Source organism: Hyaena hyaena, unplaced genomic scaffold, assembly GCF_003009895.1.
Source record: "Hyaena hyaena isolate Hyena2069 unplaced genomic scaffold, ASM300989v1 scaffold_700, whole genome shotgun sequence".
In the NCBI taxonomy this organism is placed as follows: domain Eukaryota; kingdom Metazoa; phylum Chordata; class Mammalia; order Carnivora; family Hyaenidae; genus Hyaena; species Hyaena hyaena.
In genome coordinates this window covers 1,010,520-1,035,593 of record NW_024081331.1, presented here as the reverse complement: position 1 = coordinate 1,035,593, position 25,074 = coordinate 1,010,520, and the positions used below count along the sequence as shown (strand labels likewise).

Sequence of the window (25,074 nt, the reverse complement as noted above, 5' to 3'; positions counted from 1 at the left end):
GCACCTTCCCACCTCTATCCTTAAGCAGCAAAGCCAGGACCCAGTCCCCTCAAAAAAGCACACAGCTGCCAGAGATTATAAAACGTGTATTAGATTTCATATGCACGGTGGGGACGCCAACCTCACAGAGGTAAGAGCTGCAACCCAGTGATCACAGCAACGAGCCACCCCAGTCTACTTTCAACCTAAGACATCAGATGGCTGCCGCCTCTGGACTGAGATTTTCTCCTCTTTGCTGGTGGGGGCCGGCTGGAACCAACAGGGGACATGGTGGAAATCTCAGGCCCCTTGGGGAAGCCATTCTGCTTCTGGAAGGCAGCTTTCTTAGGAGGCTGTTCTCGCAACTGCTGCTTTACCTTCTCAGCCCTTTGGCTGTTTCCAAGGGGCTGATCACAGTCCTCAGGCTTGAGAGTGGCCTGGGTCTTCGAGAGAGACAGCACAGACGCTTCTGTGTCCCTGCCCTTAGAAGCATTCTGCTTCCAGAAGGCAACTTTCTTGGAGGCCACTGGCGTAGCTGACTGTTGCTTTAGCTTCCTAGGCACCTTCGGTCCCCTGATCACTTCAGCTTCTTGAACTGGCTGACTGCTATCCTGGAGCTCAGAAGAAAGTTGGGACTTTGTGTCACAAGATACAGTGGGCACACTTGACTCTGTCCCTTTGGAGATGCTATCCCACTTCTGGGAGAAGTCCTTCTTGGGATGTTGCCGTTTCTGCAACTGCTGCTTTGCCTTCCCAGCCACTCTGGCCTTCTTGGCAGGCTGGCTGCTGCCCTCGGGCTTAGGGGTCACCTGACCTTTCACCTCAGGCAAGTCTACGTTTGTAGGGGTAGAAGCTGCAGAATTTCCTGGGTTAAAATTAAGCATATGGTTTAAGAAAATGGGTCTCATCACCGGATCCTGATAATTTAAAAAAAAATTTTTTTTTTTATGTTTTATTTATTTCTGAGAGAGAGAGACAGCGTGAACAGGGGAAGGTCAGAAAGAGAGGGAGACACAGAATCTGAAACAGGCTCCAGGCTCTGTGCTGACTGACATGGGGCTCATGACCTGAGCCAAAGTCAGACACTTAATTGAGCCACCCAGGCACCCCCGGATCCTGATCATTAATGGTGCAGGTAAGTAGTGATGTTAAGATAAGGAAACTGCCAGCGTACTGTCGGCCAAGTATTCCACACAGTTGGGATAGCGCCTAAGAACAGACTACCTACATTCAGATTACTTAGTAAGGATCACCTGGCCTTTACTCAAGTCATAGTTGAACCTCACATTAAGGAGAAAGGGATCAAAAAATAAATTACGAGGAAGGGATCATTCCCTATCCTTAGGCAAAAAGGGGTTCAGATGAAGCTGTGCCCCCTTGAGGACAGAAGGTAACAAGACACTCTGAGGAGGAGGTGAATCCTGAACACACCTGAAACACTGGGCTTTTTAAATCAAAGACTTTTTTTTTTTTATGTGGATTTTGATGAGATGCAAGAAAATAAGTCACACATAACAACCAGAAACAAGCTAGTAAGACATATTTGAGAAATAACATTAAATAGATACTTTTAAAGTTACTGTGAAGAAAAAAGTTACAGCAAAATTTTTCTAGTTATTAAGGTGTCTGTTAACATTCAGATGTGATTTTTGTGAGGGACATTATTTATAAAGAAAAAAAATTGGGGCACCTGGCTGGCTCAGCCAGTAAGGCATGTGACTCTTCATCTCAGGGTAATGAGTTCAAGCCCCATGCTGGGTGTAGAGGTCACTTAAATAAATAACAAAAAAAAAAAAAAAGAAAATCAACTCATTAAGTCACAGTTCATATTCCAAGAAACCTGCCTCTCCCTCTTCTAACTAAACCTAGGGTTATATTCCAGCATGCAGAACCGTCAAGCCTATTCCAGAAAACCCCACCCTTCCCTTTGAGATCAGAGAGGCCAGACTCAAGATGACTGAGAAAAAGATCTGCAATTAATGTGATGGGCTCAGAGAACTGCTGATAGTTCCGAGGAGTCTTGTGCCAACCCAGTGCTGACAGTGCTGCACCAGCAGAGGTCTATTACCAGGAAGGCAACCCTCGGCCAAGAAGAAAAAGAAACCACAACCGCGCTGTGAGTGCATTTAGTGCTGAAAGTCTGCAGCCACTTGGCAGAGTCAAGGAAAAGGTCCCCATCTATACGCATGCTTTAACATACACTCAGATGGGGGTCCAGGCTCAGGAACAATTCTAACTGAAATGAAAGAGGCTTCTCATACAAGCACGCAAAGGCCGGCCGAAGGGAGGCAGAAGTACTTCCCTTCCCAGCCGCCACACGCCTCTTTAAAGGTAGAGAGAGCAAAGGTGGTGACGAAGGGCAGAAAGGGCAGGCTGCTTACCTGTTTGGGATTGGGGGATAGAATTAGAGAACTTCTTGAACTTGGCAATAAAAAAGCCATCCATATTGTGGGTGTGAGGATAGAAGCGGCGAGTAGAGCGCAGAGTGGGGTGGAAGCGCCTTTCTCGAAAGCGAATAAAACCTTCCTGGCCAAAGTCCAGACCGGTGGGCACCAACCGCACATTCCTCTTTTTCAGGGCATAGTCTACCACCCACTCGTTCTCTTCCACCTGATTATATGGGGGAGACAACAGTGGACGGAGAGGCAGAGCTGGAGCTGCAGGGAGCTCTAAGGGGCAAAGAGCCCCCTAGCCCTGCCCCCTCTTGCTCTGCCACAATGGCCTCACCATGATGGAACAGGTGCAGTAGACAAGGTAGCCACCTGTCTTGGAGGTGGCATTGACAGAGTCAATAGCACTCAGGAGCAGCTCCTTCTGAAGATGAGCACAGCGCAGGATGTCCTTCTCGTCCTGTCCCAAGGAGAGACCGATGCAGGGTGTCAGAATTTCAAAAGGCAGCCTCAGGAGAAGAGGCGACCTGTTCACTGCTTCCAGCGCTCCTCCACCTCCCATTCCAGCTCTGCAAGCCCTGGCAGAGACCTCTCGGCCGGCCCCACGCCCACCCCTACCCCACCCCCAACTCCTCACCTTGTTAGTCTTCACAGCTGGGTCTTTGGAGATGACCCCAGTACCACTGCAGGGCGCATCCAAAAGGACTCGGTCAAAGCCCCCCACCACCTGGGGGGAAGGGGCAGGTGAATCTGACGTCTTTGGAAACCTGTATCGCACCACCGTTATTTCCCAGGGGCTAGTCTAAATGCCATGAGGTCGGGAAGGGGGCAGGGGAACCGGAGGACCTCGAGAGACACACGCAGGGGAGCCCCACCTTGGGGAACTGGCGCCCGTCGTAGTGGCTGATAATGGTATTGGTGACTCCCAACCGGTGCAGATTACCCACGACACTCTTGAGCCGCTCAGCATTGGCATCGTTGGCAAGAATCACACCCGTGTTCTTCATCAGCTGAGCTGAGGGGAGGGAGGGCACAGTGCTCACCAGCCCGCTCCTCTGCCTCCACCCGGCGGCTGCCCTCCTGCCCAAGAACCCGTAAGTGAAGTCACACCACTTTGAGGCAACTTCACTCCCAATAAGCCTCCTCCCCACGATCTACTGAACAGGTCTCCCCAATCTGCACCCTGCGATCAACAAGCCTGCCAGCGTGGTGGTTTTCGTTGTTACTGAACAGCGAAATAAAATGGTTATGACTGGTCATGTGCTGAACACTTGACCCAAAGCTTCCAACAGTATATCTCAGTCCTAACAACCCAAGTATGATATAACCACCAAGCCAAGGACAGTTACTACCCCATTCTATAGACAACAAAAGAAGACCAGGGACTGGCCCGATGTCACTGGGGTAGTTAGTGGCACACACAGGGCTGGACCACGGGGACTCGAGAGCCTATGCTCCTCACCACTCTGCTAGTGGCTTGTGTATGTTTGTTTTGCACACTGGCCAGTCAGCAACTCCATCTACTTCCCAAAGCAGACAGCCAGATGGCTCCCACCCCCTGCCTTCCCTCCTCATACCGATATAGCTAGTCTTTCCTCCAGGAGCACAGCACATGTCCAGGACCCGCTCGTGTTCCTGAGGCGCCAAGGCCATGACTGGCAACATACTCGAGGCTCCCTGAAGCATATAGTGCCCAGCCAGGTACTCAGGGGTGGCGCCTGTGGAGGGACACCCATCTGTCACATGCTGGGACGAGGGCAGGGGCAGAGGGGCTACTGGGCAGGGAACACCTACCAATGGGCACTGAAGAGTCATACACCACCAGTCCAGTCTTCGACCACTTGCCCAGGGGATCCAGATTAACGCCACGGTTAATTAGCGCCTGCAGATAAAATGAAGATTTTAAAACCTTGTAGGTACCCCCCGCCCAGAGAACAGGTGGAAATATGAAAACGTGGCTCTACTGAGGCCTGTAGCACCACCACTTCCAGAGCCTGTAGTCACAACACAGTCCTCAGACTTCTCAGCCTCTCCCACACCATCCTATGATGTCCTTTCCCTTAGCCTGAGGCTCCAACTCAAGGTCTGAATTGCAGCCCAGTGGAGCAGACTGCCAGCTCTTGTCCTTCTGTTTCCTGGAACCGAACTCTGATTTTCCAAAAGCCTCAGCCTGGGGGCGCCTGGGTGGCTTAGTCGGTTAAGCGTCCGACTTTCACTTAGGTCATGATCTCGCGGTTCGTGGGTTCGAGCCCCGCGTCGGGCTCTGTGCTGACTGCCAGCTCAGAGCCTGGAGCCTGTTTCAGTCTGTGACTCCCTCTCTCTCTGACCCTCCCCTGCTCACGCTGTCTCTCTCTCTCTCTCTCCTAGAAATAAATAAAACATTAAAAAAAAAAATTAAAAAAAAAAAAAGCCTCAGCCTGTCCCAACCCGCCATCCTAAAATGTAACATCACAGAACATTAAAGTTAATGACCGGGTAGGTTATCTTCGCACCAGGAGGAAGACTACACACAAGGTCACACCACTGACCATAGAACAGTGGTCTTTACTATGGGGTTTCTGATCCCTTGGAAACGAGGAGTTTAAAATATACTGTTTGATCATGTGTGTCATGTCTTCTTCTGGGGGCAGGAACCACAGTTTTACCAACTCTGCAATGAATCTAAATGGCAGACAACTCCCATTTTGTTCTGAGGCAGCACTTTTTTCCTGATGCAAGTGTCTCAACCCTGTCCCAGGGAGCAGAGGCTGAAGGGATGAGTCTCTCCCTCCACAGAGGTCCTAGGACCTGAGCGAGTCAGATAAATCTAACAGGACACTAGGCTTCCTGGGATCAAGCCTGTACTGAGAAATGCTTAGGTACTAAGACCCCAGCCCCCCAACCCCCTTCAGAATGAGACAGAGGAGTCTCTGGGGTTAGAAGTCAACACCTCTCTGCGAAACATCTCAAAATCCAGCCCTCACCTGAGCAAGGTCTCGGCGCCGGGTTTTCAAGGTATTGGTCCTGAGTGTGATGGGCCGAGGTACCTCATTAGCTTCTAAGAACTCCACCAGCTGAGAAAGCAAAACGGCAGGGAGCAAGTCAGCCTGGCCAAGGAGCTCAGCCAGAAGAGGAAAGAGCAAGGAGGTGGACTGCCTTACTCATGCAGGGTAGGACAGAGAAGATAAGAAAGGAAAAGCAAGGACACCTGGGTGGCTCAGTCGGTTAAGCATCCAACTCTAACTCAGGTCATGATCTCACGGTTAGTGGGTTCGAACCCCATGTCGGGATCTGTGCTGACAGCCAGCTCAGAGCTTGGAGCCTGTCTCAGATTCTGTGTCTCCCTTTCTCTCTCTGACCTTCCCCTGCTCACATTGTCTCCTTCTCTCTCTCTCTCAGAAATAAATAAAAACATTTTTAAAAATGTGGAAAAAAAACAGAAGAGGCATTAGATTAGCAATTCAGTACCTCAGACAGTGGGAAGAGGTCCATGAGCTTGCCAAGCAGGAAGTCTCCATAGGAGTAATAAGTGGCCAGGTCCTTCTGAAGCCGGTGCAGATATTCAGAACGAGATCGACCTTCCTCCCGCTTAGTCCCAAAATCACGCAGCACTCCCACTATATCTTGGATGCGCTTGTGAATTCGCTGCAAGTCTGGAGCCTGGGCATGTGGACGTGTTAAGGAACTGTTTCAGGATGTCCCAGGGCCTGGAAATCCCCCTCTCAAGCACCTTCTCCCTACCCCTCACCCTGCACTGGAAGGATATCCTGCTCCTGCTCCCCAGCAGGGGGCAGCACAAAGGGCTCCTCCTCATCCACATTGATCTGCAGGCCCCCATCTGTCTCATCATTCTTTTGGGGGCCTGACTCAGGGGACCCTTCCTCCACTTCCTCCTCCTCCTCAGTCTCCTCCTCACTCCATTGGCCCCTACAAACAGATCCAGAAACAGTGATTCACAGATCAAAACAGACACTTCCTCCTTCCTCAGTTCCTTCATCCCAGCTGCTGCATGGGCTCCAATCCTAAGAGTTTCCAAAACTCACCCAGCAACAGCTTCCTGGGCCTTTTGCTTCAGAGCAGCCCTCTCAATGGGCAGCAGCTGAAAAGACAGACAAGAGGCACGTGACACAAAGCCGCAAAGCCTGCCCTCTCACCCTCCCAAGCAGTATCCCATCCCTGTACTTTGTTTCCTAAATGCAACTGTAACACTCCAGAAAAAAAGGAGGGAAGCTAAAGAAGCCAAGGTAAGACTGGTACAATATCAACCACTGTTGAAACTAAGTAACAGACTACAGGGTTTCATCATGCTGTTCTACTTTGGTGCATAATTCCCTTCCCCTTAAAAGTTCTAAATGTTAATACACCCCCGTATTTATACAAAAGACACAAAAATTGTCCTTGGGCATCCATTTTGCCACATTTCTTCCAGACATACTATTTTTCACATAGCTGAAATCGTGATGCATTTTCACATGTGTTTCCTGCCTTTTCTCATTCATTCACAGAGCACCAGCATTTTCATACACATATTGGCCAAATGTTAATTTAGCATACAAATGATCTGTAATTTACTGAAGCATATTGGTTATTTTGACAGTTTCCAGAGTTGGGGGATTATGGCCCACAAGGTGTCTGCAAATCACGTAACAGTAACTCTTGTAGAAAAAAGGCAGACTGCAAGAAAGGGTGCGAATGGGAACTTTTGTTTCATCCTATACAACTCTGTACCACCTGAGTTTTCCTAACATATACTAATTGTGTAATACATACATAACTATTTTTTCAGGATTTTAAAAAAAGCAACCTCTGCACCCAACCTGGGGCTCGAACTTACAACCCTGAAATCAAGAGTTACATGTTCTTCCAACTGAGCCAGACAGGAGCCCCTACATAAATAACTTTTTAAACCTCAGTGAATAAATCTTTGTCCACATTCTGGATCATCTTCTTAAACAGAATTACTAGGTCAAAAGGAAGAAACTTCCTAAGGTTCTCAGATGCTTTATAAAAAATGTGTACGCATTCTATTCCCTCACCTCGGGCACTTAAGGATCCCCCTGACCACGTCCTCACCACCACTGAGCAGTCCCATGTTTCAAAATGCTCTATCCTACAGTTTTTCTATACTTTTCTATGAGCACCGAGCAAAAACACAGGTGACAGGAAAACAGTATGGAACACTAAAATTCCCTTTTCTCTACTCCGCTTATCCTCACCACTGAGGGATATTCTCAACGATCTGGAAAGACTAAAAGGCAAGGATCCCTTCCTGAACACCCAGAGAGATAAACCTCACCTCTTCACCTTCATCATCATCCTCTGAGTTGGAGTCCGCACCATAGTCATCTATCATATCAGCATCACTGTCCTCAGAGCCCCAGAGGCCTCCCTGGTTCACCACATCATCCTCTTCGTAGTCTTCTTCCTCCTCATCCTCCTCACTGCTTTGGGATGGTGCTGGACGCTTCTTGCCTTGAGAAGCATGAAGTAAGGGCTGGGCTCCCTTCTTACCAGGGGTCTGGACAGCTCCTCCAGAGGTTCCTAAGGGTTTGAATAATCCTGGACTGATGGCAGCCACACACTGATGAAGCCTATACTTTCTACCCCTAAAAATGTCCTCTGACTGCTCCTTTCACTCCAGAAATGCTCAACAAGTCCTTCCCTACCCAGGACCCAGAGGGCTTCTCATGTAGCACACAGCTCCTATGTTCACTGACCTCTGGGTAACTTTCCAGGCAATGGTTTGGCCCCAGGAAACTTATGCGTCTCAAGGGCTTCAGCAGAGCCCAACCTTCTCTTCGCTGCCCTGAAACGATATAAGGAGTGAGGAAACAGAACACACCTCTAGGCTCCACCACAGAAATGGGGCAGTCCCCAGACAACCCTTTCCATCGGTATGATCACATGTGATCATGTGACTAAAGATGAACAGTATCAATTTAACCTATGTAAGTCTGGACATCCATACTTACCTTTTTCGAGCACGACTAGAAAGCCTCTTAGAATTTTCATCACCCGCTGTATTTAAAAAAGAGAGAGAGGAAGAACAGTAGGTCACATGGGAAATGAAAAAAGAACATGACAAGAGAAAATAAAAGTGAGGAAAGAATTAATATACTAATTAAAGGGAGTGGGTTGTGACTTGCTCCACAGCCCTTTAGGAAGAGTTGGATGAGGGGCGCCTGGGTGGCTTAGTCGGTTAAGCGTCCGACTTTCGCTTAGGTCATGTACTCGCGGTTCGTGGGTTCGAGCCCCGCGTCGGGCTCTGTGCTGACTGCCAGCTCAGAGCCTGGAGCCTGTTTCAGTCTGTGACTCCCTCTCTCTCTGACCCTTCCCTGCTCACGCTCTCTCTCTCTCTCTCTCTCTCTCTCTCTCTCTCTCCTAGAAATAAATAAAAAAAAAAAAAACGTTTAAAAAAAAAAAAAAAAAAGGAAGAGTTGGATGAGAGGTGGAAAGATGATCTCCATCTGGTTGTGCATCAACCAAATCCCAACTGGGCCTCCCTCCAGATTTCTGATTTCAGTCAAGAGCATTACCACCATTCTGATAACAGATTCAAAATTCATGTGTTCTCACTGGCCTTCGACCTACCGTGTGGCGATTCGCTAAAGGCACCAAAGGTCTGAGTCAGTGAAGGGTTGGTAAATAGGGGACTCGTTATGATTCCTCCTTCAGGAAAATGGTGAAAACAAACTGAAATAAGCCAGCATGCCACATACACTTGCTCCTTCTGTGGCAGAACGATGATGAAAAGACTAAGCTGTGGGGACCTGGGACTATGGTTCCTCCACCACCACTTCTACCACTGCCATAAAGTCTGCCAACGGGAGACGGAAGGAGTTGAAAGACCAGTAGAAGCTCCACCATTTGAAACACCACTAGTCTATAAGAAATGGACGAAGTGATGTAACAAACAAAACTGTCTTGTCTTTTCCTTTCCTTTCCTCTGAATTTACTCAGTAACCAACCACAGATTTTGCCTTGGTAGGGAATTTTTTCATACGTTCTCCAAGAAATAGAAGGTTTAAATCTCAGCCCTGTCACTTACATGACCAAGTTACTTAATCTCTCAGCATTCATTTCCTTCACAACGCCTCTCTTGTAGGGAGCTATAAGAATGAGGAGAGATAATGTATCCAAAGGGTTCAGTATAGTGCCTAGCACTTTCTAATACCGCAATAATCTGCATTTTTCCTCCTAAGTACACAACACAAACTACCTGTCCATTCTGCTCTGCCACTCCAGCCTTCCATGCAGCAGACTATTCACTACATGGGAACCAGATCTGTGCCTGGCCATAGTCATCCCTCCACAATGCAACTAGTTGAGGGTGACTCCTCTGCTTCCTTCCCAACTTCCACTTTTGGAAAGTCAACCATTTTCCAAAACCCAACTTAATATCTTTTCTTTTTTTTTCTTTTTTAATGTTTACTTATTTATTTTGAGTGAGCACAAGCAGGAGAGGGGCAGACAGAGGGAGAGAGGCACAGAGAAAGGAGAGAAAGAATCCCAAGCAGGCTCTACACTGTCAGTGCAGAGCTCTACAAGGGGCTCGATCCCTCAAACTTTTGAGATCATGACCTGAGATCAAGATCGGAGCTGAGATCAAGAATTGGACTCTTAACCAACAAGCCACCCAGGTGCCCCCCAGCTTAAAATCTTTTTAAACTCTGTGTAGGTCCTCTAAACTCCCTCAGTGTTAAAAGGTACCTCCCCTTGCATGGGTGCTTCAGTCCCTACTGCGTCTTCTCTAAGTTCTAAGTGCTGAGGACAGTGTTCGAGTCATACTTACTAATAATTCATACAATATACTCTGGTTTCTCTTCAAATTGTCTAAATCTAATAACTTGGCTCAATGAAAATTCCACTTCAAGAGTGAATACTGAGACTAAAAACGGAGAGGAATGTGATACAGATGAAAAAATGGTGCAAAACCTAAAGAACTGGCGACAGTAGGTGAGGCGGGGGGGGGGGGGGGGGGGGNCGGCCAGGCCTAACCCTTACCTGCAGGCAAGAATCTGGCGAGTTCGGTCTCAGCACCCTTCTGTTTCCGGGCCTTACGGCCTGGCCCGCGCTTCTCCTTCTTCGTAGGGTCCAACTTGCGCCCCATAGTACTGGGGAAAAGAAAAATGGGAGAATATGATATAGTGAGGCGTGTTGGAAGGCAAACGGAGATCGCAGACTTGGCATATTAGATGCGGAATGGGCATTGCCTCGAATCTCGACTCCTCAGCCCCAACAGCCCCTAATGGCATGACAAAACCTCCATTCCATGCTGGACCCGGCCCTTGAGTCCCACACCATGTGTACTGCGTCCCCCTCCTGGTGCCCCAGTCTGGGTCAGTGCGGTCAGCCTTCCCCGACTTCCTCCGCGCCCACCCGAAGCCTTGGCTCACTTGAAATAGGGTCCAGGCCCGACTGGCCACCGGGATAAGCAGCTCCTCACTCCACGTGCACTGCAAACCTAGCCGCGGACACTACACTCTCAGGAAATGTTTCACGCAAGCGCACAGAGCGCGCCCGCCTCGAGGCCCCGCCTCTTCCGGTCGCTTCTAGTCGGCTGCGGAACCCGGAACGTACGCTGGCGGCCGCACAGCCGGAAGAAATTTGGGGGAGGATCGCTTCTCTCACTCCTCGACACAGGAAAAAGCAATGCGGACAGAACCTTTTTAACCCCACCCCCTCCCCCACCCCCGTCCGCAAGGGGTTGGCCTCTCGCCTCATTGCAGACATCAGCGGGCAGATCTGGTACTTCCAAGCCGCCCCTCCTCAGACCCGGGCGTGAGACTAGGCCCTCCTGGCATTCTCCGCCCTACGTCGTCTCAAGACCAACGAATCCCAAGCCTCTCCCCTCCCAGCCCTAGGAAACCCGCTCCTTCGACCCCCCCCCCAAACCCCCGCTCAGCAAAGTTCCTCTCTGCCTGGGTTCGTATCACTAGAGGCTAGAGGAAGACGTCGTGTCCTCAAATTTCACAGAAGTTAACAAGAAAATTCAGCCTTCCTTCAAAGAAACACGAAGGCGGTGCTTAGCAGCTGTTAAAAACATTTCCAAGCACTTTACTATTTTTATCTTCACAACTCTAGGAGGAAGATAACTTTATTTTATACGAGAAACCTACAGCCCAGATAACTCCCTCAGGTCACAAAGCCATGAACCAGCAGTACAGGGTATGAACCCAGGTACCGTTTCGGAGCCTCGCATTTTCCAGGTGGCAGTCATCCTGGGTCCCCGCCTCATAAGGCACGTGCACACAAACAGAACATGGCTCTTCCAGAGAATACCAGAACACAAGGTGGCCCCCTTAGGTTTCAAGTACACATTTCCCACAGCTCCTGTCGTCCACACTCATCCACCTGCAGCTACACCCACACTGAACCAGAGCACTAAAATACAAGGAAACTTTTATTTTCAATTTTCATCAAGAAATTTGCTGTGGTTTTTTATGCTTTTGGTTCTTTTCCTTTTTTTTTTTTTTTTTCCACTTTATTTCATTCTAGCTGCTCAGTGGCTGGAGCCGCTGGGTTCCTGGTATTAAAAAGATGCCAACAGAGGTAGCTGTGTCTCGCCCAGGGGCCCGGCCCACTCTGAATACCCCCAAAAAAGGAGAAAAGAAAACACAAAATAAACCAACAAAATAAAACCAAAAGGAGGAAGAAATTCAGATCATTTTCTTCAAGCCTGGCGGGAACCCACAAGAGTTTGTGTGTAACAGGCGTTACGGTGGGGAGAAGCCAGGGCCCAGAAGAAGGCCAGTCCGCCAGCTCCCTGCAGATGGCGCCGGCGCTACTGCTGCATGTCTCTCCAGCAGGAAGGGCACCACCCCCCTCACCCCCTCCCCTTCCCCAGTACACTGGGGTCTATTCCTTTACAACGTGGAAGATGGGGCAGAAGGAAGGAGAGGGTCTCTCAGGCCCCAGGGGAGAAGCTGGGCAAGGGAAAGTGAGGAAGGTCACTGCTCAGCGGTGGAGGTGGTATCATCAATCCGGATCTTCACTGCTGTTGGGCCACCTACAGGAAAGAGAGCCAAGGGAGTCAGAATTCCATACCACAGGAATCTACCAGATCTCAAGGGAACTCACTGGCAAGCTCCCTCCCGACACCACCCGCCCCGCCCAGGAGAACAAAGTTACAAGTTCCAGACCGGCTCCGCTGGAACAGCTGGCCCGAAGAACACCCTACCTGCTGTGGAGTAGGCTCGGGTGCTCGGTTTGCCAAGCGGCTGAGAATGTTACGCTCTGACATCTGTAGCCTCACGGCAACTGGAGGAATTCGGGCGATAGTAGCTGGGAGTCGAGTCACATCAGCTTTCATGTCACTCAGCAGTTCTTCTAGCTGTTTCAGAACTGCACAGGCAGGGGGAAAACAGGCGGTGAGCTGTGGTAGTCAAGACTGAGATCCTTCTGAGCATGATGAACCAGGCCCCTGTTACTTCTCAGTGATCCAAGTGACTGATGTGCTGGAGTATGGTTGTTAGTCACTGTGTCACTTGACCGGCCTCCACCATACCCAAATTACTACTTCTCATATCCCACTTCCAACTGTCCATGACGCTATCTATGCTTTTTTACCCCACTTCGCCCTCAACGCACTTTGTTCCATATTGTCTCTTATCTCTATTCTCCCTCCATGAGAGAATATTCCTGTTGTTTCCTTTTTTCATCATCTTCCCTCTCCATCTTCTGAAGCTGTCTCCTCCTTCTTTTGTAACAGCCTTCTTTTCCTCATCTCAGCCTCCACCTTGCCACCCCCCATATTTGAACTTTATTTAGAAACGTAATGTTGAGGGGCGCCTGGGAGGCTCAGTCGGTTGAACATCCAACTTCAGCTCAGGTCATGATCTCATGGTGCGTGAGTTTGAGCCCCACATCGGGCTCTGTGCTGACAGCTCAGAGCCTGAGCCTGCTTTGGATTCTGTGTTTCCCTCTCTCTCTGCTCCTCTCCCGCTCACACTCTGTCTCTCAAAAATAAATAAACATTAGGGGCGCCTGGGTGGCTTAGTCGGTTGGGCGTCCGACTTTCGCTTAGGTCATGATCTCGCGGTTCGTGGGTTCGGGCCCCGCGTTGGGCTCTGTGCTGACTGCCAGCTCGGAGCCTGGAGCCTGTTTCAGTCTGTGACTCCCTCTCTCTCTGACCCTCCCCGGCTCACACTGTGTCTCCTAGAAATAAATTTAAAAAAATAAAAAAAAATAAACATTAAAAAACAATTTAAAAAAAAGAAACTAAATGTGGAAAGGGATCTAGAATCTAACTGGATCTTAAATCACCTCAAGTCACCTCTAAAGTGTGTCAGGTGTGGGGCGCCTGGGTGGCTTAGTCGGTTGAGCGTCCCACTTTCGCTTAGGTCATGATCTCGCGGTTCGTGGGTTCGGGCCCCACGTCAGGCTCTGTGCTGACTGCCAGCTCAGAGCCTGGAGCCTGTTTCAGTCTGTGACTCCCTCTCTCTCTGACCCTCCCCTGCTCATGCTGTCTCTCTCTCTCTCTCCTAGAAATAAATAAAACATTTAAAAAAAAAAAAAAAGTATCTCAGGTGACACTGTATTATTCTGCTTTGCTTTCCACCTCCAAGACCTTGAATATAACAGAGCTAAAAGAGGCAAAGAACTACTGTCCTTGACTGCCTCTAACATATTAGCTTATTAAGGAAGAAGGCAAAGATCCCAGGCAGAAAGACTCTGAAAACAAGTCTTGGAAACAAGGAGTAAATACGTGTTGGGGAGGGAGAGGGGAAGGAGGCTGAGCCAGCAGGAGACAGGGGAGCCACTGGCTACCTTTGTGCAGGACTGCATTGGCTGGCTTGTTTCCTGCCATCGACTCCTTGGACAGGTGCTGATGACTCTCTGCCAAGCACTCCACCTCCGCAAAGCGGGTGTTGAGGGCCATGGAAGGGTGAGAAGGGTCCTCGGACATGTTCAGGTAGGCTGCCCGGCGCAGCTGCTCCTCTATCACCAGGGCTTGTTCTAAGAGCTGGAGGAGGATACAGAGGAGAGCGGAGCTGGACTGATACTCGCTTTGCTGATTTCTGACCGGCTTCTCAGAACCTATGAAGAACCTTACAGATGGCTCCCCCACACCAGCAGTTCAACATCACATTGCTTTTGCTTTTTTTTATCCCCATTTGGAAGTCCATGTTTTTAACTCTTTGCCCTTTATTGATTTGTTTATTATACAAACATGATAGTTTCAACTTAGGAAATAGAACGTATGAAAATTAAGATGCTAAGTAACTGTCCCTCCTATAGATACTGTTAACATGCTCAGATTTTTTTCATCTATATTTTTTATGTACCTGAGATCACTCTCTCTCTACATTGTGCCTTCACTTAAAATTCCACAGTAAAAACCTTCCTTTTATTAATTGCTCTTGACAAAAGATGCTTTTTAGTGGTTGCACAATAGTCCCTCCTGTGGATATACATCATATCATTTAAGTTGTTTTGCTTTTTAAAATTATGTTTCCTTTTGTCTCCATATCTCACTCCCATTCCCTTTCCTTCCCCAGTAGACAACGCTTATAATATACTTACTGGGTGGCTTTTTGTCGGTGTTCTTGAAGACTGAATATCATTTCATGCATATTTCTAATTTAACAAAATGTGGTTCTGTACACATAAAAAGCTTTTTCTTTCTTTCTCCACTTCAGATCTTTTTAAAATGTTCAATTTATGTTGTTCTAACACTAAAATGCTTCATGATGTGAACCCACATTTTACCTATGCACACTCCCAGTCAGGGTCCCAGTCAAACATCTTCCAGGCCCCACCACCAAAAATTATACTGCAATGAACACTTACGTGTCACCTGACGGAGCTACGTAAAAGGTTCTTTGCAATATATTCCAAGGGACAGACTTAATTTGCTCAAGTATCTACCCAATGGTTCTTAAAAACAATAAAGCCATTAGGGGTCAGGAAGTAGGACAGAATGAGAATAATGGGCTGTTGTTTCTTCCGCAAGACATGCTCCATCAAGCAGAATAATCTATCCCCAGACAGACCAAGCATCTCTTTACGATCTACATACCCTGTCTCCTTCACCAACTGCCTCTTACCGTCCCATACTATGAGGTTTCTCCAGGGCCAGCCCTTGGCTTGCTATTCTTTTAATGCACTCCCTTAAGTGATTTCTCCTTTCCCAGTTCAGCCAGCACCTCTGTGCAAATGATCTGATGCTTTTCAAACCTGAGTTTCAAGCACTGAGCGTTCTGATCCCACTCATGTGTGGCTGATCACTCTTTAACCCAACTTGTTTATGGTGATGGGGGTAGTGGGAAGACACTAGGACTTTTCTAAAATTGAACTTGTTTTCTACAAGCTGCTCCCTCTTCTCACTTCCCTGATCTGCCAATGATAATTTTTCTTGGTGACTCAGGCTCAAAACTTTAGTTTGTATCTCAAATCCAGGAAGTCAAGAGTCAGAAAACTATGGCCTATGGCCAAAATCTGGCCCCACTGGCTGTTTTTGTATAGCCCAAGAAGCTAAGAATGGTTATTTACATTTTTTTAAAAAATCATTTTATTTTCATAAATAATCTCCACACCCACTGTAGGACTTGAACTTATAACCTCAAGGTCAAGAGTTGCATACTCTACCGACTGAGCCAGCCAGGTATCCTGGTTTTTTACATTTTTAAATGGCTAGGAAAAAATCAACAGTTTGTGACACTTTATAAAAATTATATGAAGATCAAATTTTAGCATCAATAAACATAGTTTTATTGGAACACATTCATACTTACTTGTTTATCACCTGTGGCTGCTTGTATACTATGAGAGTATTTGCAACATGTACGTCCCACAATGCCTGAAATAGTTACTATCGAGCCCTTTAATAGAAAAGGTTTGCTGACCCTACAATAAATCAGTAAATCCTATAAATTATTTGGTATTTTGTTTCCTTTATCTTATCCTTTTCATTTTCTACAACCAGCATCACAGCCCAGCCTTTACTACCTCATGACTATGGCAACTCTATAATCTCATGAATATTGTTTCCATTTCCCTTGATCATATCAAAACTCTTCATAAATCTTCAATGGCTGCCCATTAACTACAGGTTAAAGTCCAAACTCTCTCATCTGGTGCCAAAAAACCCACCTACTGACCTCTAGTCCTTACCTCCCTCTTCAACCTACCTCCCACCATCAACCCAAGGCAAGTGTTCTCTACAGCCCAACTGGACTGCTTGCTGTTTCCAAACACCATAAGCTCTGCTGCCTCTAGGTCTTTGCCCTACCTAATCCCATTGGTTCAAACAGCCTTCTGTTTCTAACCAGTCATCTCTATTACATTAATCAAAACTTAATTCTAATACCATCTTCTCCACAAAGCCATTCCTCCCTGGAAAATTCCATATGGATCCCTCCCAATACACAGAGTGGCATTTATTCTATCACACATTTGCCTCTAAACCAAAAGTTGCTTGAGAACAAGTACCATGCCTTGTTTGTCCTTGTATCCCTGTGTCATTCACTGCTTGGCACATAAGGTTTGAAGATTCATTAGTGTACATTTCTTACCCCCCAGTTATACTCAGCTTAAAATCCACGTATCTTGTCTTCACGTATCCCACTTTGATGGTCTGTACAAAGATACCCTCAAGGTACACTTGCTAATTTCCAGACTGAGATTCTCTTCAGCCCTGGGCTTACTACCCTAGTGATTCTGAAAATGAAACTCTATCTTTACATCCCCTCTTTGCATCCACCCCACCCCTTATTCACACAGGTGCTCTCAAACCCCGAAAAAAGTTATCACTAACCTAATGACAGCCCTCCCTCTTCAGAGATCCAATTCAGTCCCACCTCTGTAACTTTCCTGAACACTCCAACCTATAGTGTACCCCCAACACATCCACTGCATGTCTATGTCATTTATTAGTATGTATTTATCTTTAACTAGTCTCCATGCCCAACGTGGAGCTTGAACTCACGACCCTGAGATCAAGAGTTGCATGCTCTACTGACTGAGTTAGCCAGGTGCCCTTCTGTCTGTGTCATTTACTAGGTACAGTCATCTTCAGCCCTTGAAGAGCTGGTTAACTTTCAAGTCTCTAGGTCTTCATTTCTTTTTTTTAACTTTTTATTTATGTAAGTTATCTCTGTATTTGTGAGGCTTGAACTCACAACACCAAAATCAAGAGTTGCATGCTTTTCCGACCGAGCCACCCAGATGCCCCTATGTATCTTGATTTCTAATATTTAAGATACTGGGGAGCAAAGCCCTTCACAGAATATAAAAGGTTAAGTAACGTATATAGGAAAACACAGTAAACAGCATGGCTGCGTGAGCAGACTCCTTCCTGTGTAGCCCCTCCTGCACTCTAAAGGCTGTCACGTAGGGAGGCCTGGGTGGGTCAGTTGGTTAAGCATTCGACTCTTGATTTCAGTTGAGTTCATGTTCTCAGTTTGTGAGACTGAGCCCCACATTGGTCTCTGCACTGACAGTGCAGAGCCTATTTGGGATTCTCTCTCTCCCTCTCGGTCCCTCCCCCTCCCCCAAATAAATAAATAAATGAATAAACAAATAAAGTAAAATCAAATAAAATAAAAGGCTGTCACTTTAACACCACATTCCTCCCCATCCTGCTCACCTTGAACCTTCGGGCTAGAAACTTATTCTTGATCTCTAAGAAATTGCCACGATTCATTTCACCCTTGAAAGGTTCATTGAGGATGGCATAGCGTGGGTCATTCTGGATGTCCTGCCACCGGGCATAGCCATGGCTATTGGAAAATTGCTCAGGAAAAACAAAACCAGGAAAGAAAGAACCTCAAACATGGGACCTTCAGAAACCTTCACCAAGAACCTCAGCCCAGACTCAGGCAAAGGATACTTTATGATGCCAGCCAACAGCCAGTAGTCGTGCCGCCGATGCCAGATTTCGTAAGTCTTCTTGGTGACTGTGGCTGCCCGCTCCTCATTCTGCCATAGGGAGTGCAACTCTGAAGAGAATTTGAGAAAGGTTGGGGAGAAAAAGAGAGGCAAATGTCTTTAAGAATTCAAAAAGCTCTTTATCTCTGCCCCCACAGATGCCACCTTAGTAGTATGCCTATGGCTTTCTGACACAGAACCAGAGGAACATGAATCAATATTTGACAGTCCCTCATCTAGTAAATTCTTTGCACCCTGGCTTCTGACAAGAACCCTGATTTCCATTCCAAGGCTTTTCACTCTCCAGATGGTCCCTTATTGTCATACCAGTAAAACCACCATCCGCGATGTTGAACATGAATCGCTGTTTAATATTTTTTTTCTGCTTCTCATCGTTCAGGTCCTTGGGGGTTTCTCCATTCTGAAGCATCACCTCTTTTTTCTCTTCTTCTTCTTTCTTCTCTTCTACAGGATATGCAGAAGAAAAATGTCAGCTCTATACAGAAGCACAGCACCATGGCCTTTACCCACAGCATTATAGGCTGTTAAGTATCCAGCCACCTCTACCCTTTCTAGACACAAGTATTTCTCAAACCCAGAAAAAGGTGCCACCAGCCCATGACAATCATATGTAGGGACAGATGGAGTCTTCTAGCTTGGGATAAAAGAACTATATGGGTGTGGATGGGAAGAGGCCAAAGGGTACCCCAGAGATAAAATCCTTGCATCTAGTTTTAGAGTCCTTTTTAATCACAATTCACTTCTCCAAACACCCACCTTTGTCCTCTACCACAATGGGGGTCGGATCTATTGCTGACTTCTCCTCTACCTTCTCCACATCAGCAACACCTGGGGAGAACAGATGGCATTGAGCATGTATAAAGAAGAATGTTCTGGGGCACTTGGCTGGCTCAGTCATAGACATGCAGCTCCTGATCTCGAGCTTGTGAATTCGAGCCCCATATTGGGTGTACAGATTACTTAAAAATAAAATCTCTTGGGGAACCTGAGTGGCTCAGTTGGTTGAGCATCAAACTCTGGATTTTGGCTCAGGTCATGATCTCACAATTTGTGGGATCGACCCCAGCGCAGAGCCTGTTTGGGATTCTCTCTCTCCCTCTCTCCGCCCTTTTCCCATTTCCGCCCACACTGTCTCTCAAAATAAATAAACACTTAAAAAAAGTGAAAATAAAGGAGTGCCTGGGTGTCTCAGTCGGTTGAAATGTCCAACTTCAGTTCAGGTCATGATCCAGTGGCTCATGGGTTGAGCCCTGCGTCAGGCTCTGTGCTGACAGCTCAGAGCCTGGAGCCTGCTACAGATTCTATGTTTCCCTCTCTCTCTTCCGCTTCCCCACTCACACTATGTTTCTCTCTCTCTCTCTCAAAAATAAACACCAAAAAAAAATTGGGAGTGCCTGGGTGGCTCAGTCGGTTAAGCATCCGACTTCAGCTCAGATCATGATCTCACAGCTTATGGGTTCGAGCCCCAAGTCGGGCCCCTGTGCTAACATTAAAAAAGTTTTTAGGGGCACCTGGATGGCTCAGTCGGTTAAGCATCCAACTTCACCTCAGGTCATGATCTCGTGGTTTATGAGTTCAAGCCCTGCATCGGGCTTTGTGCTGACAGCTTGGAGCCCGGAGCCTACTTCAGATTCTGTGTCTCCCCGTCTCTCTGTCCCTCCCATTCTCATGCTCTGTTTCTCAATAATAAACAAATGTTAAAAAAAAAATTTTAAGTCTTTAATAAAATAAAAAATAAAATTAATTAATTAATTAATTAATTTTAAAAAAGAAGGGGTCTCCTGGGTGGCTCAGTCAGTTGAGCATCTGACTCTTGGTTTCAGCTCAGGTCATGATCTCACAGTTAGTGGGATCTAACCCCACGTGGGACTCTGTGCTGACAGCCTGCTTGGGATTATCTCTGCCCCTTCCCCACTGATGCTCCCTTGCGGGTACCTTCTCTATCCTCTCAAAATAAACTTAAAAAAATAAATTAAAAAAAAGAGTGTTCTGTGTTCCTCACCATAGCCAAATACAAAAGTCTTTTTCTTTAAAGTTTATTTATTTATATTGAGAAAGAGTCAGAGAATGAGAGCACATGCAACTGGGGGAGGGGCAAAGAGACAAAATCCCAATCAGCCTCTGCACGGTCAGCAAGGAGCAAGGAGCCTGACTTGGGGCTTGAACTCACAAACCCTGAGATCATGACCTGAGCTGAAATCAGACACTTAACTGATTGAGCCACCCCCGCACCCTGGAACAGTCTTAATCTTAAATCTCAATGATTAACATCATGAAAAACATCTTACGGAGGAAAAAACCCTCAACTTAAAACCCAGGGTGCAGGGCTCTTCAGTGTCACTTCTTCCTGACATCTCCATAGCCCGGCTAAAAGTCCAAGAGCTTCATAGGGATCTGAAGGTAGTACTTGAAAACATGGATACCTTTGGGCTCTGTCTCCATCGGTTCCTCTGTTCTCTCCTTCACCTCTGCCTTTTCTGCTTTCTCCTCTCCCTCGGGAGGTTCAACAAGGACCTTTTCATCCTCCGAGGCAGGGGCAGGGGGCTGTGTACACTTCAAAGGAAGAAAGACGTTAAGTTGAAGCAGACAGGCCAACAACCAAGAAGGATGAGTGGGCTCATTCATGTATCTGTGGTATGGCCTCCAGTCACCTTCCCCGTCTCTTACCTCCACAGTGGCCTCTGGGGCTGCAGATTTCACCTCCTTTTCTCCTTCTGCACTCTCTTCTTCTTTGAGGCTATTCTCCTCTATTTTTATCCCATCCTCTGCAGACCAATAGAAGACAATTAATTAGGAGGAAGGTCCTAGATCAGCAAGAAGGTCACACCTGCTCAGTTCATCTCATCTTAAATTGTCCTCTCGTGCCTTTAAGAGCCAGCCCTATCTTAGGACGGCTCTCCTAAACTGAGAGGGAGATTGCTCTGTGTCCTGCCAGACTCCGCTCTTAGAGCTGAGCACGAGGGAGCAGAAAAAGCACAGGCAAGGACAAAAGACAGAAAAAACAGTGTACAGGCACACTCACCGGCAGGTGGGGCAGGTGCAGGGGTATTGGGCTGTGTGTCCCCTGGAGTGGAGGGTGTAGGAGTCTTTGGGGAAGGTGACCCTGGCTGGGACATTTTTTTGTTCTCCTCTACTTCAGCAAGTTCTGGCATGCTCCAGCGTCCATTGACATGTTCAAACTCCTGAACCTGGGGCCACAAGACAAAATGGTCAAGACTTAATTCCAACTCTGGGCTCCTTTCCTGTTGGCCCTCCCGTTTCCCCAGAAACTCTGAACAATGAAAACAGAGGCTCAGGGCTCACCTTCTTTCGAATCAAGGACATGACACCAATCCTCGTAAGGACATGCTGGCGAGACAGGCCTTCTCGGGGGACACCATCAGCAAAGGTCTCAGCCCCATCTGCTCCCGGCTCACATAAATGTCGCATAAAGAGAGACACATAAGCCCTGTAGTAAAGAAGTGAAAGAGGAGTTAAACAGCAATCAGGCCAACTCCTAGACAAGACCTTTCCTACCACTTAGGCATTAACTTAGACAACAACTCTGGCTCCATCTTGAGATAAAGCCCACCATTGCACTGAAGGCTGGTTCTCCAGACCCCACACCATGCCCCAGGTTCTCTTCCAGGGAAGGTAGGAACACAAAGAGCCCTATTACTAAGAGCTTCCCCCGTCACCTTCAACAGAGGACACAATTTCCCTGCACAGCCTGGACTAGTAATGTGGAATGACCAGAGATTAAAAACTCTTGCTGTATTATGTCACTCCAGTTCTCAACTTACTTGAACTCTTTCTCTGATTTGCCTCGCAGATCTCTCACAAGCCACTGGGTGGTAAAAGCATCCTGAGGTGGCATCCCATATCGCATAATTGCATTAAGAAAGGCTTTTCGCTGACGAGCATTAAAGCCAAGTACCTAGAAGTAAGTAGAAGGAGCCTACGTGAGAGGGAGCAAGTCTTATTCCATCAAAGGCCAAATATCAAGCACTCACCAACCACCTCTCCTTAGAATCAAATAGCACTTACTTCAATATTCCCACCAACACGGGCCAACAGAGGAGGCAATGGCTTATCTTTATCATTCCGCAGGCCCTTACGGCTGGGCCTGCGGGGAGCTGCAAGAAGAAAAGGATGCATGAGTGACACTGATAGAGGTATTAAACAAAGCAATATTTAAAAGTCAGCAGAAAGGATTAGTCCTCACCTTCTGAACGTTCATCAAAGTCTTCATCACCTTCCTCTGAGGCCACTGAATAATCGGACTGGTTGTCGGACTGGTCGTCCTGCCAATCTGGAGGGAGAGAGGGCAGATGAGCGGGGCCCACTGCTCTAGTGGAACGGCCCATGGGTGGGGGGCGGGGCCGGCCACACACACCTCGGTCCTCCTGGGAGCCATCATTGTAGTTGACCTGTTTACGGATTCTTTTTCCTTTGCCCAGATTTCGGGCTAGATCTTCTTGCTGCTGCTCATAATGGTGCCGCAGCAATTTCTCCCAGTAGTCAGGATCCACACTTTCTTCCTGTTTTATGATTTCTCGTTCTACCTCCTCTTCCTCCTGGGACAGAGGGAGGGCCAGGACTCAGGGGTGCTGAAGTCAGCACCACCAGCTACCCCTGGTCCTCACAGTTCCCATTCTGCTAGCTCCTTTTCAGGACTGGACTCTGAAATACTTAGTGTGCCTGGTTGAACCTAAGAACTTAAGAGAAATTTAATTGACAGGACATGGCTCCTCACAGTTACATATAGATTAGTAGTCACTGTAACTAAAGAAAAACGTGGGATGACGTTATCACAAGGGAAGGATGAAGAGACAGCACTCTTTTCTTCTAACCCTTTTTCCTGACACCTATAGAATTGGGAGACAGAAAAACATAGAAAAGAGAGATTAGACAGCAAGGCAGAATAGAAGGGTTTCTGAAATACTGCAAAAAATTTTTATAAGAGATAAAGTAGAAGGATCATAAGCTCTTCTGTTCTTCATAATTTCATAGAACTTTGCCAACTGTGTGCAAAAAACAAAAACAAATTATACATATATTTCTCTTATGTTCCAGTAATGTTTATGTTCCTCTGAAAACCTATTTTTTTCAGACACTTCAGGACAAGTAACTGATTCCAAATCCCTTACAAACACTAATAACAGCATAACATTAGAGACACCCTAAACGTCCCTCATTAAGGAACTAACTGAATCAGGGGCGCCTGGGTGGCTTAGTCGGTTAAGCGTCCGACTTTCGCTCAGGTCATGATCTCATGGTTCGTGGGTTCGAGCCCCGCATCGGGCTCTGTGCTGACTGCCAGCTCAGAGCCTGGAGCCTATTTCAGAGTCTGTGTCTCCCTCTCTCTCTGACCCTCCTCTGCTCACGCTGTCTCTCTCTCTCTCTCTCCTAGAAATAAATAAAAAAAAAAAAGGAACTAACTGAATCAATTCCTGGGGGTGGGGAGTGGGCAAAATGGATGAAGAGTGTCAAAAGGTACGAGCCTCCAGTCATAAAATAAACAAGTCCTGGGGATATAATGCACAACATGATGACTACAGTTAATAACACTGTATTGCATATTTGAAAGTTGCTGAGAATAGATCTTGAAACTTCTCATCACAAAAAAAAAACGCACAAACTATGCATGGTAACGGATGTTAACTAGACTTATCATGGTGATGATTTCACAAAATATGTAAATACTGAATTAATTTGTTGTACACCTGAAACTAAACATTAATGTTGTCTTCCTTTTTTGTTGTTGCTTTTAATTTTTTTTTAAAGATTTTTAATGTTTTATTTCTGAGAGAGAGAGAGAAAGCGTGAGCAGGGGAGGGTCTGACATAGAATCTGAAGCAGGGTCCAGGCTCTGAGCTAGCTGTCAGCAGAGTCCAATATGAGGCTTGAACCCACGAACATGAGATCATGACATGAGGCAGTCGGAAGCTCAACCAACTGAGCCACCCAGGCGCCCCGCTTTTAATTTTTTTTTTAATTTAATTTTTTTTTCTTACAAATAGTTTATTGTCAAGTTGGTTTCCATATAACACTCAGTGCTCATCCCCACAAGTGCCCTCCTCCATGCCCATCTCCCCCCTCCCCCCCCACATCCATCAGTCCTCAGTTTCTTTCTCAGCATTCAAGAGTCTCTCATGGTTTGCCTCGCTTTTAAATTTTTTTAACATTTATTCATTTTTGAGAGAGAGATAGACTGCCAGTGGGGGAGGGTCAGAGAGAGAGGGAGACATAGAATCCAAAGCAAGCTCCAGGCTCTGAGCTGTCAGCACAGAGCCTGATGCAGGGCTTGAACCCATGAGCAGTGAGATCATGACCCAAGCCGATGTCGGACGCTTAACCAACTGAGCTACCCAGGCACCCCAATTTGTCTTTCAATTATACTTCAATCTTAAAAAATAAATCATGGAGGGCGCCTGGGTGGCTCAGTGGATTAAACGCCCGATTCTTGATTTTGGCTCTGGTAATGATCTTACAGTTCATGGGATCCAGCCCCACGTCAGGCTCTGATGCTGAGAGCACGGAGCCTTCTTGGGATTCTCTCTCTCTCTCTGCTCCTCCCCGCCTTGCTTGTTCACTCTCTCTCAAAATAAACATTTAAAGGAAAAAAAAAACTATGGTACTTCCAAACAAGGATATATTATTCAGCAAAAAATGGGGGAGGTCTGGATGGCTCAACTGGTACAGCACATGACTTTTGACCTCAGGGTTTTAAGTTTGAGCCCCATATTAGGTGTAGAGATTACTTAAAAAAATAATCTTAGGAGGCGAAGCTCTTTATGTATTGATTTGGACTAAATCTCCAAGATTAATTAAGTGGACAAAAGGCAAGGTACAG

General features: G+C 47.0%; 2 protein-coding genes and 1 non-coding gene across 9 annotated transcripts in view; all 3 read right to left on the bottom strand.

The window, feature by feature from the left end:
- Nucleotides 1-69: 69 nt before the first annotated feature.
- On the bottom strand, nucleotides 70-10,835 carry NOP2 (NOP2 nucleolar protein). Its single transcript, XM_039217532.1, has 16 exons — nucleotides 10,745-10,835; nucleotides 10,353-10,462; nucleotides 8,321-8,366; nucleotides 8,066-8,154; nucleotides 7,645-7,889; nucleotides 6,392-6,447; nucleotides 6,115-6,275; nucleotides 5,817-6,016; nucleotides 5,333-5,422; nucleotides 4,164-4,251; nucleotides 3,947-4,087; nucleotides 3,245-3,384; nucleotides 3,007-3,096; nucleotides 2,707-2,829; nucleotides 2,361-2,589; nucleotides 70-844 (listed from the first exon to the last, which is right to left on the bottom strand). The coding sequence occupies exons 2-16, from the start codon at nucleotides 10,456-10,458 to the stop codon at nucleotides 186-188; spliced, it is 2,463 nt and encodes an 820-aa protein (XP_039073463.1). The 5' UTR covers nucleotides 10,459-10,462; nucleotides 10,745-10,835; the 3' UTR covers nucleotides 70-185.
- Nucleotides 10,836-11,801: 966 nt separating this feature from the next.
- CHD4 (chromodomain helicase DNA binding protein 4) overlaps nucleotides 11,802-25,074 on the bottom strand; it is a 32,625-nt gene continuing 19,352 nt past the window's right edge. For 3 of the 7 annotated variants that reach the window (XM_039217519.1, XM_039217524.1, XM_039217522.1), the window contains exons 26-40: nucleotides 22,615-22,795; nucleotides 22,444-22,530; nucleotides 22,266-22,354; nucleotides 22,022-22,155; nucleotides 21,543-21,687; nucleotides 21,262-21,427; nucleotides 20,907-21,004; nucleotides 20,663-20,792; nucleotides 18,996-19,067; nucleotides 18,546-18,683; nucleotides 18,181-18,289; nucleotides 17,938-18,070; nucleotides 14,115-14,313; nucleotides 12,529-12,692; nucleotides 11,802-12,357 (exon numbers count right to left, since the gene is read on the bottom strand). In XM_039217519.1, the coding sequence (XP_039073450.1) occupies nucleotides 12,340-12,357; nucleotides 12,529-12,692; nucleotides 14,115-14,313; nucleotides 17,938-18,070; nucleotides 18,181-18,289; nucleotides 18,546-18,683; nucleotides 18,996-19,067; nucleotides 20,663-20,792; nucleotides 20,907-21,004; nucleotides 21,262-21,427; nucleotides 21,543-21,687; nucleotides 22,022-22,155; nucleotides 22,266-22,354; nucleotides 22,444-22,530; nucleotides 22,615-22,795 (1,863 nt within the window). In that variant the 3' untranslated portion in view covers nucleotides 11,802-12,339. Of the gene's footprint in view, nucleotides 12,358-12,528; nucleotides 12,693-14,114; nucleotides 14,314-17,937; nucleotides 18,071-18,180; nucleotides 18,290-18,545; nucleotides 18,684-18,995; nucleotides 19,068-20,662; nucleotides 20,793-20,906; nucleotides 21,005-21,261; nucleotides 21,428-21,542; nucleotides 21,688-22,021; nucleotides 22,156-22,265; nucleotides 22,355-22,443; nucleotides 22,796-25,074 lie in introns of all 7 variants that reach the window. The other 4 variants (XM_039217520.1, XM_039217523.1, XM_039217521.1 and 1 more) reach the window with 3 other exon arrangements.
- Nucleotides 21,090-21,228, bottom strand: LOC120220473. The gene has a single exon (XR_005525586.1).

Coding starts and splice junctions, on each gene's coding strand:
- NOP2 (XM_039217532.1), bottom strand. CDS start 10,458: ATGGGGCGCAAGTTGGACCCTACGAAGAAGGAGAAGCGCGGGCCAGGC. Junction 8,367..10,352: donor CGCCAGATTCTTGCCTGCAG/GTAAGGGTTAGG, acceptor TTTTAAATACAG/CGGGTGATGAAAATTCTAAG. Junction 3,385..3,946: donor AGGAAAGACTAGCTATATCG/GTATGAGGAGGG, acceptor CCCTCCCCTCAG/CTCAGCTGATGAAGAACACG.